The sequence below is a fragment of the Protopterus annectens genome, chromosome 16.part0 (genome assembly GCF_019279795.1).
Source record: "Protopterus annectens isolate FY-2018-M chromosome 16.part0, PAN1.0, whole genome shotgun sequence".
Lineage (NCBI taxonomy): Eukaryota > Metazoa > Chordata > Ceratodontiformes > Protopteridae > Protopterus > Protopterus annectens.
This window is the reverse complement of record NC_056750.1, coordinates 51,402,951-51,418,501: the sequence shown is the minus strand read 5'-3', so window position 1 is coordinate 51,418,501 and position 15,551 is coordinate 51,402,951. Positions and strand designations below refer to the sequence as shown.

General features: G+C 38.9%; 1 protein-coding gene across 3 annotated transcripts in view; it reads left to right on the top strand.

The window, feature by feature from the left end:
* LOC122790854 (Fc receptor-like protein 5) overlaps nucleotides 1–15,551 on the top strand; it is a 1,199,590-nt gene that overhangs the window by 827,935 nt on the left and 356,104 nt on the right. For all 3 annotated transcript variants that reach the window (XM_044058503.1, XM_044058502.1, XM_044058501.1), the window contains one exon: nucleotides 14,846–14,944. In XM_044058503.1, the coding sequence (XP_043914438.1) occupies nucleotides 14,846–14,944 (99 nt within the window). The remainder of the gene's footprint in view (nucleotides 1–14,845; nucleotides 14,945–15,551) is intronic.

Sequence of the window (15,551 nt, the reverse complement as noted above, 5' to 3'; positions counted from 1 at the left end):
GAAACCTGGGTGGGAATTCCCAGATATGCTCAGAATTAGTCCAAAATGACAAAAAATTCACCGAACCCACAGACATTGCCAACATCCTAGCTGACAGGTTCAGCGCAAACTTCTCCCCCCCTTCCCCACCAAAAGGGCAAATATCTATCCCAGCAGAGTGCTGCCCCCCTGACATCTCAGATGCTCAGGTAAGAGCCACCCTCTCCAAAGCAAAAAACACAGCATCAATGGGACCAGATGGTGTCCTGGGCTGCGTCCTACATGAACTCCAAGAAGAACTAAACCCAAACATAAAACTACTGTTCAATCTCAGCCTTACTACAGGATATGTACCCAAAGAGTGGCATACAGCAACAGTGGTCCCTCTCCACAAAGATGGTGCCTCAACGGATCCTGGAAACTATTGCCCCATATGCCTGACTAGCTTGGTCTGCAAAGCTATGGAAAGGATCATCATGGACCTCATAAATAAAGATTAAAGATAAAATAAAGATATTGGGGACCTACAGACACTGGTTCCTACCCAGTTTGGCTTTGTTAAGGGCAGATCCTGCCTCTTAAACCTGGTTGATTTCTTTGGAACAGTCACCAAGGCCATTGATGAGGGGAATGTGGTCCACACAGCCTACCTGGACCTCGCAAAAGCCTTCGATACAATACCCCACTCGGGCATTATAGATACGTTCACCAGCTTAAATATAAGCCCCTATGTCACTAGATGGGTTGCAAACTGATTCAAGGACAGAACCCACATGGTTAGAATTGCTGGAGCCATGTCAGACTCCAAACCAGTTACAAGTGGCATCCCACAAGGCTCAGTCCTGGGACCTCTCTTGTTCGGTATATATTTCTCAGAGGTACAGGCCAACACGGAAGGACTGTGGCTGACCAAGTTCACAGATGACTGCAAACTGGGCACCATAATCGACTCTCCAGCCAACACAAGCATCCTACAAAAGGGCCTCATAGAAACAGACAACTGGTGCCAGAGCCATGGCCTCAAGCTAAATGCCAAAAAGTGTATAGTCATCCCCTTCGGCAAAAACAAAGTGCCCACAAATTACCACATAGATGGTAATCCATTAAGTACGGAAGAAGTAATTAGGGACCTGGGGACCCAAGTTGATAGCAATCTCTCATTCAACAACCACGTGGCCAAAGTGGTTAGAAAATCATTTTATATAGCCCACCTAATCACGATGGGATTCCAGTCTAGATCAGGGGAGGTCATCATGCCTCTTTACTCATCCCTCATCAGGCCCATAATTGAGTACAATGCCCCTTTTGGGATGTACATTACCAGACACCTGCAGCAACTGGAAAGACCCCAAAAGTACCTCACCAAGAGGATCAAACTGCTCAAACAGATGCCATATGCTGCCCAGTTAAAGAAACTCCAACTCTACTCAGTGGCATTCCCCCTGCTCAGAGGTGATCTGTGCCTGACATATAAAGCCATGTCCAACCCGGAATTAATGGACATGCTGCACCTCATTAAATCCAAATCCCATCGAGCTATGTGCTTGAGAGACTTGAACCTCAGCACTGAAATAAATAGGACATGCTGGAGGGATAGATTCATAACCCAGAGACTCCCTTCACTCTGGAATAAAATCCCAGTCCAGGTTAGGCAGAGTCCCTCATTGACTCTCTTCAAGAGGAATCTTTATGAGTGGATGGGAGATCATAGATTTACTCCGGGTATCACTTCTGTGTCACTGTTAGACAGATGCATAGTATACTAACCTCAAAAAAGGGCATAGCAAAATTAATTTTAAAATGGGTGGCAAAAGCCAAACACACTCTAGCTAGGCTTGTAAATGCCCTAGGGCAGATAGCCTAGTATGAACCTATGAACCTATGAGAAGCAATCCATTATGCATACCAGTTTTGCACAGATTCGCCTTGTATTTTCCAAAGTGCTGGTTAACATACTTATATATCTGTGGGATCTGCCCAGCCCAGGCTTCTTGGACTCAGGTGTCCAAGGTCCCCCTCTTCCTTCGCTTCAGGTCATCATAGTGGTGATAACACTGCTCACCAGTGTGGGGGATACCAGTAGCACTGGTAAGTTTCTTAGCCAACCAATCCCAGGCCTCAGACTTGCATTCTGAGCCTTGGTAACTGCCCTGCAGCAGCAGAGGCCCATAATTCTTTACCAGGAATCTCAAAAACACTCTGGACTCCTGCACACCCCACCTCTGCACCTGGAAGTGTCCTGCCTCAGCAACACCATCAGGCATATTGACAGCCAAGTGAGAACTCTAATGAATGGTGTGAAATTCTTGCCTATTGGCCTTTATATAGACTGAATTCCTGCCCTTGATTGTCATACTGCAACTTACAAAAAAGTGGTGCATCGCTTAGCATCATGCAGACTTGCACAAACCTTTTAAGTGAAGATTAGCACTGCGCAAACAGACTAGACCATTGAACATGTTTGAGCGGAGCTTAGCACTACACAGCTTTGCTAAATTTAACAATTTTTTAATTTTAAATTACAGTGATGTTTCATTCAGTTGACTCTTTTTCTCAGCAATAAATGCAAAATATATGGGTGCTGAGGACACGAACATGGGACCTACTACACTGTAGCTCATAACACAACTTATATAGCCACTTGGATAGTGCAGGGAAGTAGTATATCTTCACATATACTACTAAGTTACCGGTTAGTGCTGCACAGTGAACTTCTACAGGTTTGCATATTGCTAAGGACTGCAGAACTACAACATTTAAATACATCTGGTTTCTATTTTTAGATGTCTGAAGGCACTGCTAAGCACCATGCTGCACTGTGCATACATGCATTAAAATTTAAAAAAAAAATGAAATTACTGTCCTGTGCTTATCACCTGTCCAGACATTTTCTGGACAGTCCACAAGCACAGGACAGCCTATACATTGATGCTTACATGGATTCAATATCCATGTACATCTGATCTCCCTCAATAGCGAGCCATAATTAATATATATGGGGTGCTGCCGGGGAGGAACTGTGGCTGTATGCACAGATACATTCCATGTAGGCTCTATACGGAGCCTACATGGATTTTATTGAATCCTGGGGAGTGTTTATTGTTAATTTTTGCTCCTATGACTTTGTATTATTGTTTCTGCCTATTTTGTCAGAGTTATCTGAGCCCATTTAATGTGTGCGATGTTGTTTTAGGCGAGCCACAAGAATGTCCTAGCCAATATATACAAAAGTGAGCAACCTTGTCTGGTTCCCCTTCTCAAATGAAAAGGTAGACAGTTAAAGCTATTTATGGTTACTTGTTGGCCATTATATACCACTTGATAGCTACAATAGAAGTTGACCACAGATACCTGCACTGTGAAGTTATCCCAAAACAATGGGAGTCAAAAGTTTATGAATGGTAAATGAAAAAGGCAGCACTAGAGCTACCGATTTGCCTAGTCTTAAACAACTGATCATATTACATCAAAATTGAACTAAGTCAGACCTTATTTGATTCCTTTTGATAAAGCTTTGCTGAAATGGATGGACTAATTTGGGAAGCAGGTTCATTTATTTCTCTGCGAGTATTTTTGCATAGATCTTGGATTCTCATTGAAGTCGTGTCTGGTCTATAATTAGAGTTGTATGTCATGCTTTAAATATCTTTTAGTAACACAACAATCAAGACAAGGCCTGCGGTGTATTTGGGGTGACCTTTTCCCAAAATTCTGTAAGATGTTTAATTGCTACATTTAAAAATATTTTATAGGACCTTATGGGCAAACAGTCAGGGCCTGGTAATTTGGCCAGTGTTACGTTACTTAATACATTCTCTTTTTTTCTGACAATGAAATAGGCCAATTAAGCATGTATAAACCATCTTCCATTAACTGAGAAGGAATGGGCACTAGAAAAAGGATTTTGTATTAAAAACAGAGTTTTGATCCCAAAATTGATAAAGGGCTTTGAAAAATATTGTACACGATGGAGTACATTTTAAGTCTGTAAGGCAAATAATGACCCCTTCAGGCCCAATGGAAATGTTTTCACCTTTTGTAAAGTTTTTCTCTTTCTTTAGTTGTAGAATTTACTAGTGCAATTTTTTCTACTGCTTCTCTTAACTTTGCACTGTTTCTCAAAATCTAAAATTGTTCTTTCTATTGAAATGTTGACACTTCAAATGCCAAGTGCCGATAAGCTGAAATAAATAAATAAAAAGATAGAAAACAGCGAATCTGAAAATTAACTCTTCTCCTTTAAACTTCGTTTTGCAGAGGAGACAAGCCCATCACACCCCCCTCCAAATTTATATATACCTACTCATGGTTGCCATACCTTGCAGAAAGGGAATATTCTGAGAAATGGCATCTTGGATTTAATATCTGTAAGTCCATTCTTTCAAATATTCAGTCTCCGTATTTTGGGACTTGCTCTAGCAGGTCCCAACATTTTAAATGGTTACCCTAAAATTGTCCTCTCTTGCTCAAAAATACTGCTATCTTAATTTTAGTGTTGCTTTTTTCACTGAATGTCAGGCCATTTTAACTAAATTCCAAAAAAATTCCCATCTTATATAAGATGAACCACAATCAGAATAAAGTATCATCCCCAAACCATGCAGAACTCCATTAATAACCCCCATATTGTTGCTGTTTTTAAGTAATAGCACTTCATGTTTCTATGTGAGCAATTCACATCTAATCCCAACTTTTAAGTTAAAATAAAATTACTGTTAGATAAAGAATTTGTACAGTGTTTTGAAGATGCTCGATCCAGAAATTTAGAAGACCTGACAAAAATATAGTCCAGTCAATTAGTGGTATCTGTGCTGGACATGTAAAAGGTAAGGCCCATAGCAGAGGTATTCAGTGTATGTCATGAATTACAATGTAAATGGCATTTAAGAAATTCTGGAAACATTGGTCACCTTAGAATTGTGCAATGTCCAGAGTAGACTACCCATTGTTAATTGTTTTTACTGTCTAGGTAGAAACCAAATTAGCCTGTTTGGTAAAGCTATTCAATTACATTTGCCACTGTTACTGATTTCCCTATTTATCCTACATAGTCTCTCACTTTTACATTTCTTTTTTTGCACTTGAGATTACTACAGTACTAACATGCCATTCTTTTATCCTTTAGCCATATCTTAATCACCTTTTTCTATCCCATTCAGTTATCCTCTTCTTAACCTATCCTATACCCTTTTGTATGTACTGGACAGTGTGGAATCTCATTCAGATCTTTTACCTTCTGCAGCCAGCCTGATACCACTAGGTACTTTGAGGCAGTGTAGTAACTGCCTCATGCTTACGGAAAACTCTTTATTGCTACCTCACAATGACTCAGTATGTGAGAAGTTTAAGTATTTATTTAACTTGGAGGCTACCTTCTCACCAAGAACACATTTGGTAACCACAACACATATACGCATACAGCACAGAGCACTTCCACTAAACCAACTTACTCTGAGGTTGTTAAGAGAATGCTGAATAAGCCTTCCAGGCTAAAGACTAAGAAACCTCAGACATTATTTCACACACCAACACATCCAACTGCAGCCTTCACACCCACACCTAAGATGCATACCTCTAAGAGTCACACAGGTGCAGACTCCAAACACTTATGACCCTGACATTGCATCAAACCATGGTAATGTTTTAGTAATAGGTAACTCTATTGCAAGGCATAAGGACACCTGCCTCAAAAGGCTGGATAAAAGCAAGGTGACACATTTCTGAAGCTAGGATCCATGATATAACAAGGGCTCTTAGATTCCTCCAGCCTGACAAATAAAATTATGGCTTGATAGTGGTCCACATCGGGGCAAATTACCTTAGATGCTCTATGCAGAGGGATATGCAGAAGGATATGATACAGCTTGTTATGTGTCTGCCAGAGGCAGGAAAGTTACTGACCTTGAGTGGTATTTTGCCATCACTCAGAATGATGTTGAGATTCTAAGACAAGATAACTTGCTTTAATAATTGCTATGTAGTTGGTGTCATTCTAGGAGGAACCAGTATATGTCAGTTTTGGGTGACATGGCTGATAAGCCTTCCTACTTTGCCAGTTATGGTCTGCACCTTTCTTACCAATAATTTCATATTATGGCTAAATCCTTTTCTATCCCCATAGCACCTTTTTTAGGCAGAGTTCATCTGATGGACATTCCAACTTAATAAATTCTAAGATGGAACTCACTTATTAATGTGGCTCTACTCACTGTCAGGAGTTTTAACAAAAGTGCCTGATCTGAGACTCTCCTGTAACTTGAGCACATTTAAATATATGCAGTTACAGAAACACAGTTTCAGAGCAATGAAAGAACTCCCTATATTCATGAGTATAATGTCTAGCATGTCTTCAGACCTACTGACTGTTGTGAGGGAGCATGAGTATTTGTACAGGATATCATCACCTCACAACAGATTCCTTGGGATGCAAATGTGAATTCCTAGAAGTCCAAATCACTAGACTAGTTACCACTTCATAGTAACTATAGACCACCCTCTATGTCCCCTTCTAAGCATGGTAGCTATCTTAATTCTTTAGATGAATTCCCTTTAAACTCAAGAACGTTTTACTCGGGGGACTTTAACTTTCCATCAATACATTGGCTGACATACACTGCCAATAATCAGCATGCCTAGTGCTTCCTTGACATAAATAGCAGATCACTTTTCTTAATCTCAATACAGCACATTCCTATAGCAATCACATCCTTGTTAGCTACTCCCTATATCATTCACCAACACAACACTTAATTCTAAATTAAATACAGCCCATCCCTGTGGCAGCCACACCCTAGTTAGCTACTACCTACACCATTCACCAACACAACACTTAACTCCAAATTAAATACACATTCACCAACACAACCCTTAACTCCAAATTAAATACAGCCCGTCCCTGTAGCAGCCACACCCTTGTTAGCTACTAACTATATAATTTAACATCACACACTTAACTCCAAATTAAATACAGCCCATCCCTGTAGCAGCCACACCCTCGTTAGCTACTCCCTATATCATTCACTAACACAACACTTAACTCCAAATTACATACAGCCCATCCCTGTAGCAGCCACACCCTTGTTAGCTACTCCCTACACCATTCAACAACACAACACTTAACTCCAAATTAAATACAACCCATCCCTATAGCAGCCACACCCTCGTTAGCTACTTCCTATATCATTCACCAACACAACACTTAACTCCAAATTAAATACAAGCCATCCTTTTAGCAGCCACACCTTCGTTAGCTACTCCCTACACCATTCAGCAACACAACACTTAACTCCAAATTAAATACAACCCATCCCTGTAGCAGCCAAACCCTCGATGGCTACTCCATATACCATTCATCAACACAACACTTAACTCCATATTAAATACAACCCATCCCTATAGCAGCCACATCCTCATTAGCTACTTCCTATATCATTCACCAACACAACACTTAACTCCAAATTAAATACAGCCCATCCTTGTAGCAACCACACCCTCGTTAGCTGCTCCCTATGCCATTCACCAACACAACACTTATTCCAAATTAAATACAGCCCATCCCTGTAGCAACCACACCCTCGTTAGCTGCTCCCTATATCATCCACCAACACAGCACTTAACTCCAAATTAAATACAAACACAATGTTGCTCCAACACTTTGTGATATTTATTCTGCTAATTACCTCTTACCTTTCTACTTGTTGTTAAACACAACAGGTCATAACTATCTACTCCCCCACTAACCCACTCAACGCCACACCCATATTTCTTTAAATAACATCATCTCTCCATACCTTTACAATAGCTGTAATATAGAAATTTTCACATTTAAATATACACACTCACAGTTAACCCCACATTTATTAAACTAGTTACCAAATTCACACACCTATTTCTATTCAATTCTACCCTAGTCAAACTAAGTGGTGCCATACATCCTAATTCAGGACCTCAACCCCTTAATCAAATGCCTGTCACTCCAAACAACCCTTAGTCTGCAAACATCACTAATCTCCCATGAAGTAGCTCTAATCTCTTAAAATTAAACATGAACCCAAGAAGAATCCTAAATAAAGCTCATAAATTTCATGCAACTGTCACCCAATATTTCCTGAATTACAGATAATGAAATTATAACCCATGGTTATAACATCCATAGACATGACAGGATTCATAAATGAGGCAGCATAGCTGTAATATATAAAAATAATATCAAAGTAGAAAGACTTCAAACCAACCCCCCAGATCTCTTGAATTCTGAAATTCTTATCACCTGCCTTCAACTAAACTCCCACAAATGCATCATTATAGTAGCTATTTATATAAACTCAGGAAACAACCTAGACATTAGTGAAGACCTTTGTTGGTGTGCCTCAACTTTTAGTCTATAATGGGGGATTTCAACATGGATGGGTACACCTGCTCCTTGGAAAATCCCTCCTATTTTATTTACCTCCATGGTTTCTGTCAAATTATACAATCCCCTACCAGATTTGACAAACGTAGCGAAAAATAATCTATCCTAGACTGGACACCTACAAACAAACCATGTGTGTGTCACCTGTCTGGCTGTCTCCCTGACAGTCTAAGTGATCATCTACCCACTTACCTTCATAGGCACCACATTTGTCCTACTAAAACATCATTTACAAACTTGTCTACAAAAAAAAAGACATTTCTCCCCTGAAGTCTTCAAATCTTTCCTGCAACAATGTGACTGGTCCCTTTTAAAATATCTGCACCTTGACTCATCTGTCCAGTATTTCAGTGACAAATTCCTCAAGATCCTAACAACCTAACTCCCCTTAGAAAGACCCGTTCTAACTCTGAGCACATACCCTGGCTTACCAATGATACCAAGTAGCTCCTCAAACAGAGAGACAGAGTCTCATCCCTATACCACAAGACCAGAAATCAGGACTCCCTTCTTTCCTACCATCAATTACACAACCTTGCCAAAAAACAAATCAGGCATGACAAAAACCTATACTTTACAACAGTGCAACAAAAACAGCAAAACAATTCTCAGAAATTTTGGGGTGCTATCAAACAACTATTAAAGCCTGGAGATATCACAACCCCAGCTCCAACCACAACAAATTCCACAGATAGCATTGTTTCACAATTTAATTTGCACTTTATTAACTGTATATTCTCCCTAGTCAAGAGCAATAGCAAGACCCCCCCCCCATCTATTCCTAATGACTTGGACAGAACTTCCAATTCCTTTTCAATCAAACAATTAAAACACCATTGAAAACATCTTTCCAAACGTATGCCCTCCTCTCTCGCAGCTGACCAACTCCCCATGTTCACCCTATATCTCTCCTAATAAGCCATTCCATTGCTGAGCAGTACATCCCCAAACTCTGCAAAGTCTCTTATATCATCCCTTTTCACAAAGGCAGCTCCTCTGCTGAGTTCTCAAGCTACAGGCTAATTGCCCTCCTCCATCCCATAGCCAAGATTCTTTAAAAATGCATACACAGACAACTCCTCAATTATCTGCTAAGCAATAATCTCCTATCTGCATCTTAACGTGGCTTCATTCCTAAACATAGTACAACCACTGCCCTTGTTAGTTTTACAAACTCAGTCGCTTATAAATGACAACTGGCTCATCTCATCTATCGTTCTTGATATGTCTAAGGCCTTTGATACAGTATCCCACCAAAAGCTACTAAATGAGCTAGCTTCCTTCAACCTAACCCAGTGAACCTTTTTCTGGTTTCTCAGCTACTTAACTTACCACCAACAGGCAGTTAAGTGGGAAAATGAACTCTCCACCCTATTACCCGTCTCAGGAGGAGTACCCCAAGGCTCATTTATTGGTCCATTGCTTTTCACCATATTCACCAACAGCCTCAGCACAGTCACTCAGCATGCAACCATCGTACAATACACAGACAGCTTCTCCCTCATATGTTCAGCTCCCTCCCTACCAGAACTCCTAGAAACAACCCAACAATCTTTCCAAGACATTGAAAAATACCTCTCAGACTCTCAACTCATACTCAGTCCAAATAAAACAAAGCTTATGTTCACCACATATAGCAAAATTCCTAATAACCCTCCCCCTTAACCATCTACTCAGCTAATAAAACTAAAACTGGACCTGTCCAGCACACCAAACTCATTGGAGTCACAATTGACAACAATTTAAAATTTGACAAACACCTCGCTCTAACTATGAAAAAGATCCACATTAAGCTAGGCTCACTATACAGAGTCAAGCTATACCTAACCAAGGCCCCTAGACATTCCATAGCTGGTATTCATTTACTCTCTACCCTTCTATATGCCTCATCAATATTCACTAATCTCAGAAAATGAAATTTAAACAAACTGGAGTCCTGCTATAATAAAACTGCAAGATTCATTACTAACCTCCCTTACAGATCACATCACTGCACAGCACTTCATAAACTAAATTGGCTTGAACTACCCAATCTCCTATCCCTCAACCAACGTACTTTCATTCATTCCATCTTCTACCATCCAGCCAACTGTCCAGCACTCAAGACCTTAGTGCAGCCCTACTCAAACGGCAGGTCAGTAAGAGCCTCCAGGAAACTACCACTCAAAGTAACTAAATCCAGTAATTGTTATAACTCTCTATTCTCCCACCAGATATTTAAATCCTGGAATTCCATGCCTCAGACAATACTAAATTCTAACAACACATCCAAATTTAAACTACTGCTTAAGGAACACCTAACCAAAAACTGGCTTTACTCCTGCACTAATCCAGGCTGACCATTCTGTCCTTCCTTGTTCTTACAACCAACATATCTCTTCCCTTACTAAATTCTAATATCCAAATTATCCCTTCTTCCCATTGAATTCCAGTATCTCTCTACCTGTCTCAAGCTTCCTACAGTTTCATTGCATTCCCTCCTTCTTGTATTTCACCTCAATATTGCCTTACCTATCACTGTTTAGAACGAGTAACACTAGCATAGCAACAATCAGTCATATCCTTGTTCATGTACCATATGTGTATCTCACAAATATTTACCACCAATACCATGATATTTATCTACTGATCAGTCATTTCTCTGCGATAGCACAAGCTATTTCATGATGGTTTATTTGTTAGCTTTCTTTTTTTTTCCACTTTATATTACTCTGTCCATTTACATTGTTTATGTATAAACTATTTATTACCTATATTTACCAAAGTTATGTATTCTTGATTGTTATCGATTTCTTGTATTGTCTGTAATGTGTTTGCATAATGGATTTTTTCTCCCCGGGCCTCCCACTGAAAAAGAGCCATTGGCCCAGTCTCATATCCCCGGTAAACAAAAATAAAATAGATAAATAAATAAAGAAATGCTAACTCTCTTTCACAAATCATTAACCATCCTATTGGGGTCCCCAATATCCTGGATGTAGTCTGAACAAATATGGCCACTTTTTGCACATCTCCATGTGTACCACCATGTCTTGTTAAATCAGATCATAATTTAGTCATATTTTTCTTAAGATTGTTGGTACTCCTTCAGTAAATAGCTCTGTGTTTAGGGATTTCTCAAAAGCAAACCTTCTTCCATTACCTGATGACTTAGATAAATTCTGCTGTAATCCTTCTCTGGAAGATCATATTGCTAAAGCTGCTACCTAGGCCTCTGACTTCTATTACTGCTTAAATACTTGTATTGATAAAGTAGTCCTTATCTGCAACAAATATAATTCGACATTTAAAACAAATCCTGCAGTGGAATACCCATATAAATAAATTATATAATGAAAGAAAGAAACTACTTAATGCTTATACGAGTTTCATTCTACCTACCATAACAGCACACTTAAGCAAACTAACAAAGAGATTAAGAGAACCATTAGGAAGCTCAAAGATGAGTTTGAACTAAAATAGCTTCTAAAACCAAAAATAACTGCAAATCTTTCTTTAAGTATATCAGAAAGATACGAACTAACACCCAGCAATGTTCAGAGCTAGTCCACAATAGTAGTACACTCTCTGAAACAAAGGAAATAGCTAATATGCATATGCAAAATCAAATTTAGTGCAAATTTTACTCCACCCAGAGTCATAGCTATTCCACAGGTTCCACAAGCCCGGCCTCCCCATTTAATTACTATGGAATAAGTTCTCATAGCCCTTTCAAAAACTAAGAATGCTCCAACCATGGGCCCATTTAATGGGTCTGTATTACATCCGCGAAAACCCCTTTCAGCGAACAACTGTTCGCAGAATGATTACTAGCGAAATCTAACTCCCTCAAACAGCCATTCCAGTGAATTTCGTCCTAGGGGAAAAATGCTTGGCCAACCTAAAATCAGACAAAATTTAAAACTCTTCAAAGTGGGGGGCTTCACCTCCTACACCTATCAATGTGGGGGGCTGTGCCCCTCACACACACACCTAACTAAATATACCAACTCTGAGATCACACTACAGTGGGGAAAATGACAAATTTCCAATGATGGCCAAGCATTTTTTTCTGCTAGGAAAAAATTTGCTGAAATGGCTATTCATGGGAGTTAGATTTTGTTGCTTATCATTTGGCGAAGAGCCATTCACTGAAAGAGGTTTTTGTGGATGTAATATATTCCCCTGATAACTTACTAGGTTGTCTTATTATCAGTGCCAAATATGGGCCTTCTGAACCCCCTTTAAAACTATTTAATCTATGCATCTTTACTGGTTACATTCCTGAAGCCTGAAAAACAACCATTGTAATGCCATTTCACAAGGGTGGCCCAAGCACAGACCATGGTAACTACAGACCCATTAGTCTTACTAGTCTCATTTAGAAAGGTGTTGGGATCATTACCTCAGACTTCATTTATATGGACACTGAAAATCTCTTAATCGTGGACCTTCACCAATTTGGCTTCATCAAAGGAAAGTCATACTTCTTTGGAAAACTAATTGAAACAGTGGATATTCATTATACAGTGGGTACAGCATGTCTAGACCTGCCTTTGAGACTATTCCCCATACAGGCATCATTGACAGACTTGTACTGAACCTAGATCCTTAAATTGTACTGCGGATAACAAACAGGTTGTCTGACAGAACCCATGAGGTTAGAACAGCAGATACCAGATTCTGAAATAATAAAAACGTAACTAGTGGGGTACCACAGGGCTCAGTTTTGGACACTTTCCTAAGTGGCGTCTGTTTCTCAGACCTTCAGACCAGCACTCTTTGCCCCTGGTTATCTAATTTTGCAAATTATTGCAAATTTGGTGTTGTTATTCAATCTTCAATTTACTTACAATTGCTCAGTCATGGGTTAGACCAAGTTACCAGTTTGTTCATGCTGGTAAACAAAACAGTTTCACTTATTGTATATGCAGTATAACCCTCCAATCAGACACTGTTTTAAGGGATCTAGTCACTTGTTTCACTTATTGTATATGCAGTATAACCCTCCAATCAGACACTGTTTTAAGGGATCTAGTCACTTGTTTCACTTATTGTATATGCAGTATAACCCTCCAATCAGACACTGTTTTAAGGGATCTAGTCACTTGTTTCACTTATTTTATATGCAGTATAACCCTCCAACCAGACACTGTTTTTAGGGATCTAGTCATTTGTTTCACTTATTGTATATGCAGTATAAGCCCCCAATCAGACACTGTTTTAAGGGATCTAGTCACTTGTTTCACTTATTGTATATGCAGTATAACCCTCCAATCAGACACTGTTGTAAGAGATCTAGTCACTTGTTTCACTTATTGTATATGCAGTATAACCCTCCAATCAGACACTGTTTTAAGGGATCTAGTCACTTGTTTCACTTATTGTATATGCAGTATAACCCTCCAATCAGACACTGTTTTAAGGGATCTAGTCACTTGTTTCACTTATTGTATATGCAGCATAACACTCCAATCAGACACTGTTTTAAGGGATCTAATCACTTGTTTCACTTATTGTATATGCAGTATAACCCTCCAATCAGACACTGTTTTAAGGGATCTAGTCACTTGTTTCACTTATTTTATATGCAGTATAACCCTCCAATCAGACACTGTTTTAAGGGATCTAGTCACTTGTTTCACTTATTGTATATGCAGTATAACCCTCCAATCAGACACTGTTTTAAGGGATCTAGTCACTTGTTTCACTTATTGTATATGCAGTATAACCCTCCAATCAGACACTGTTTTAAGGGATCTAGTCACTTGTTTCACTTATTGTATATGCAGTATAACCCTCCAATCAGACACTGTTTTAAGGGATCTAGTCACTTGTTGATTATTCATTATCATCTGACCATTATGTCACAACAGTAGTTTGGAAAGCCATTTATCTGTCCCATCCAGTTTCAAAAGGCATCTCCAGTAGATCCAAAGAAGTCTTAAATCCCCTTTACTCATATCTTATAAGACCCATTATTGAATATAATGCATCTTTAGGCATGTATTTATCTAAACATACAACACAACATGAGAGACCTCAAAGATTCATAACTAACTAGATCAGTGGCCTCAAAAAATTCTATCAGTAGAGACTGGCAGCCATTTCCCTGTACTCAGTCTCTTATAGACTCCTGCATGAAAATCTGCATCTAGTCTTTTATGCCATGTAAGATACAGCCCTATTTGATCTCCTATTCCTTCACAGAACTAATGCTTGATGTGCATGATATCTCTGAACATTCTAGAACATAAGTGACACTCGCTTTCTATAATTTGCATTAATCAGTTTGAGGTGCATCTGACAATATTTTCTATGATTGATCAGTCATGCACCAAATACTAGAAATCAGGAAAATTATTCAGCAAGCCCAGAAATCCAGAATGCTTAGAAGCACAGAAGTAAATTATTTATTCATGCAGTATTATTTTTGCTAATTCATGATATATTGTATGTTTCATTCTTTCAAAGAAGAACGTTCCTACTTGGTGTTGATCATTGGAACTTGTACTGGCATCGCTGTCCTTCTGATAATTGTAGTAATAATAATCATCATTGTGTCCAGAAAAGGTAAGCAGCTTGTTTTTCTAAAATAAAATGATTAATATCATTAAGTGTAAAATACTGTTTTTTGTCATGCATGTCAAAGTATGTCTGCATCATCTGTTATCTTTTTAAGGATGCTGACAGTGTTGTTATGGATTTATGCTGGAGGACACTGCTATCATTAATTTTAATATTGTATTATTTACAACCAGTTGGTTAAATTACACGCACATGCTAAAAGCTATCACTTTCTCCCAACACTGCTCTGTTTTTGCTTTTTCCTTTGTATTGTTATTTATGTACCTGACTGTACTAATGAAAATCTCAGCTGCTTGTTTAAAGTGAAGACATTGTTCATATCATTAAGAACATATTTTTTTATGTAGTGCCAAAATGTTGGAATGCATAGAAGATGATGTTTAGGGTTATTTCCTGAAAATGGGATTTACCAATACTTGCTTTGGTTAACCTGGATAAATTAACTATCTAAAACTAGTTATCTCAAAAGATCACTACATGAAAGAAAATTAAAGCAATCGCTCTCGTGAGCAAGGAAATATATACTTAAGTAGTAATGAATGGTGGTGCTATGACTGGCCATTAATATTCAAAAACTAGCAGACTGATTGGC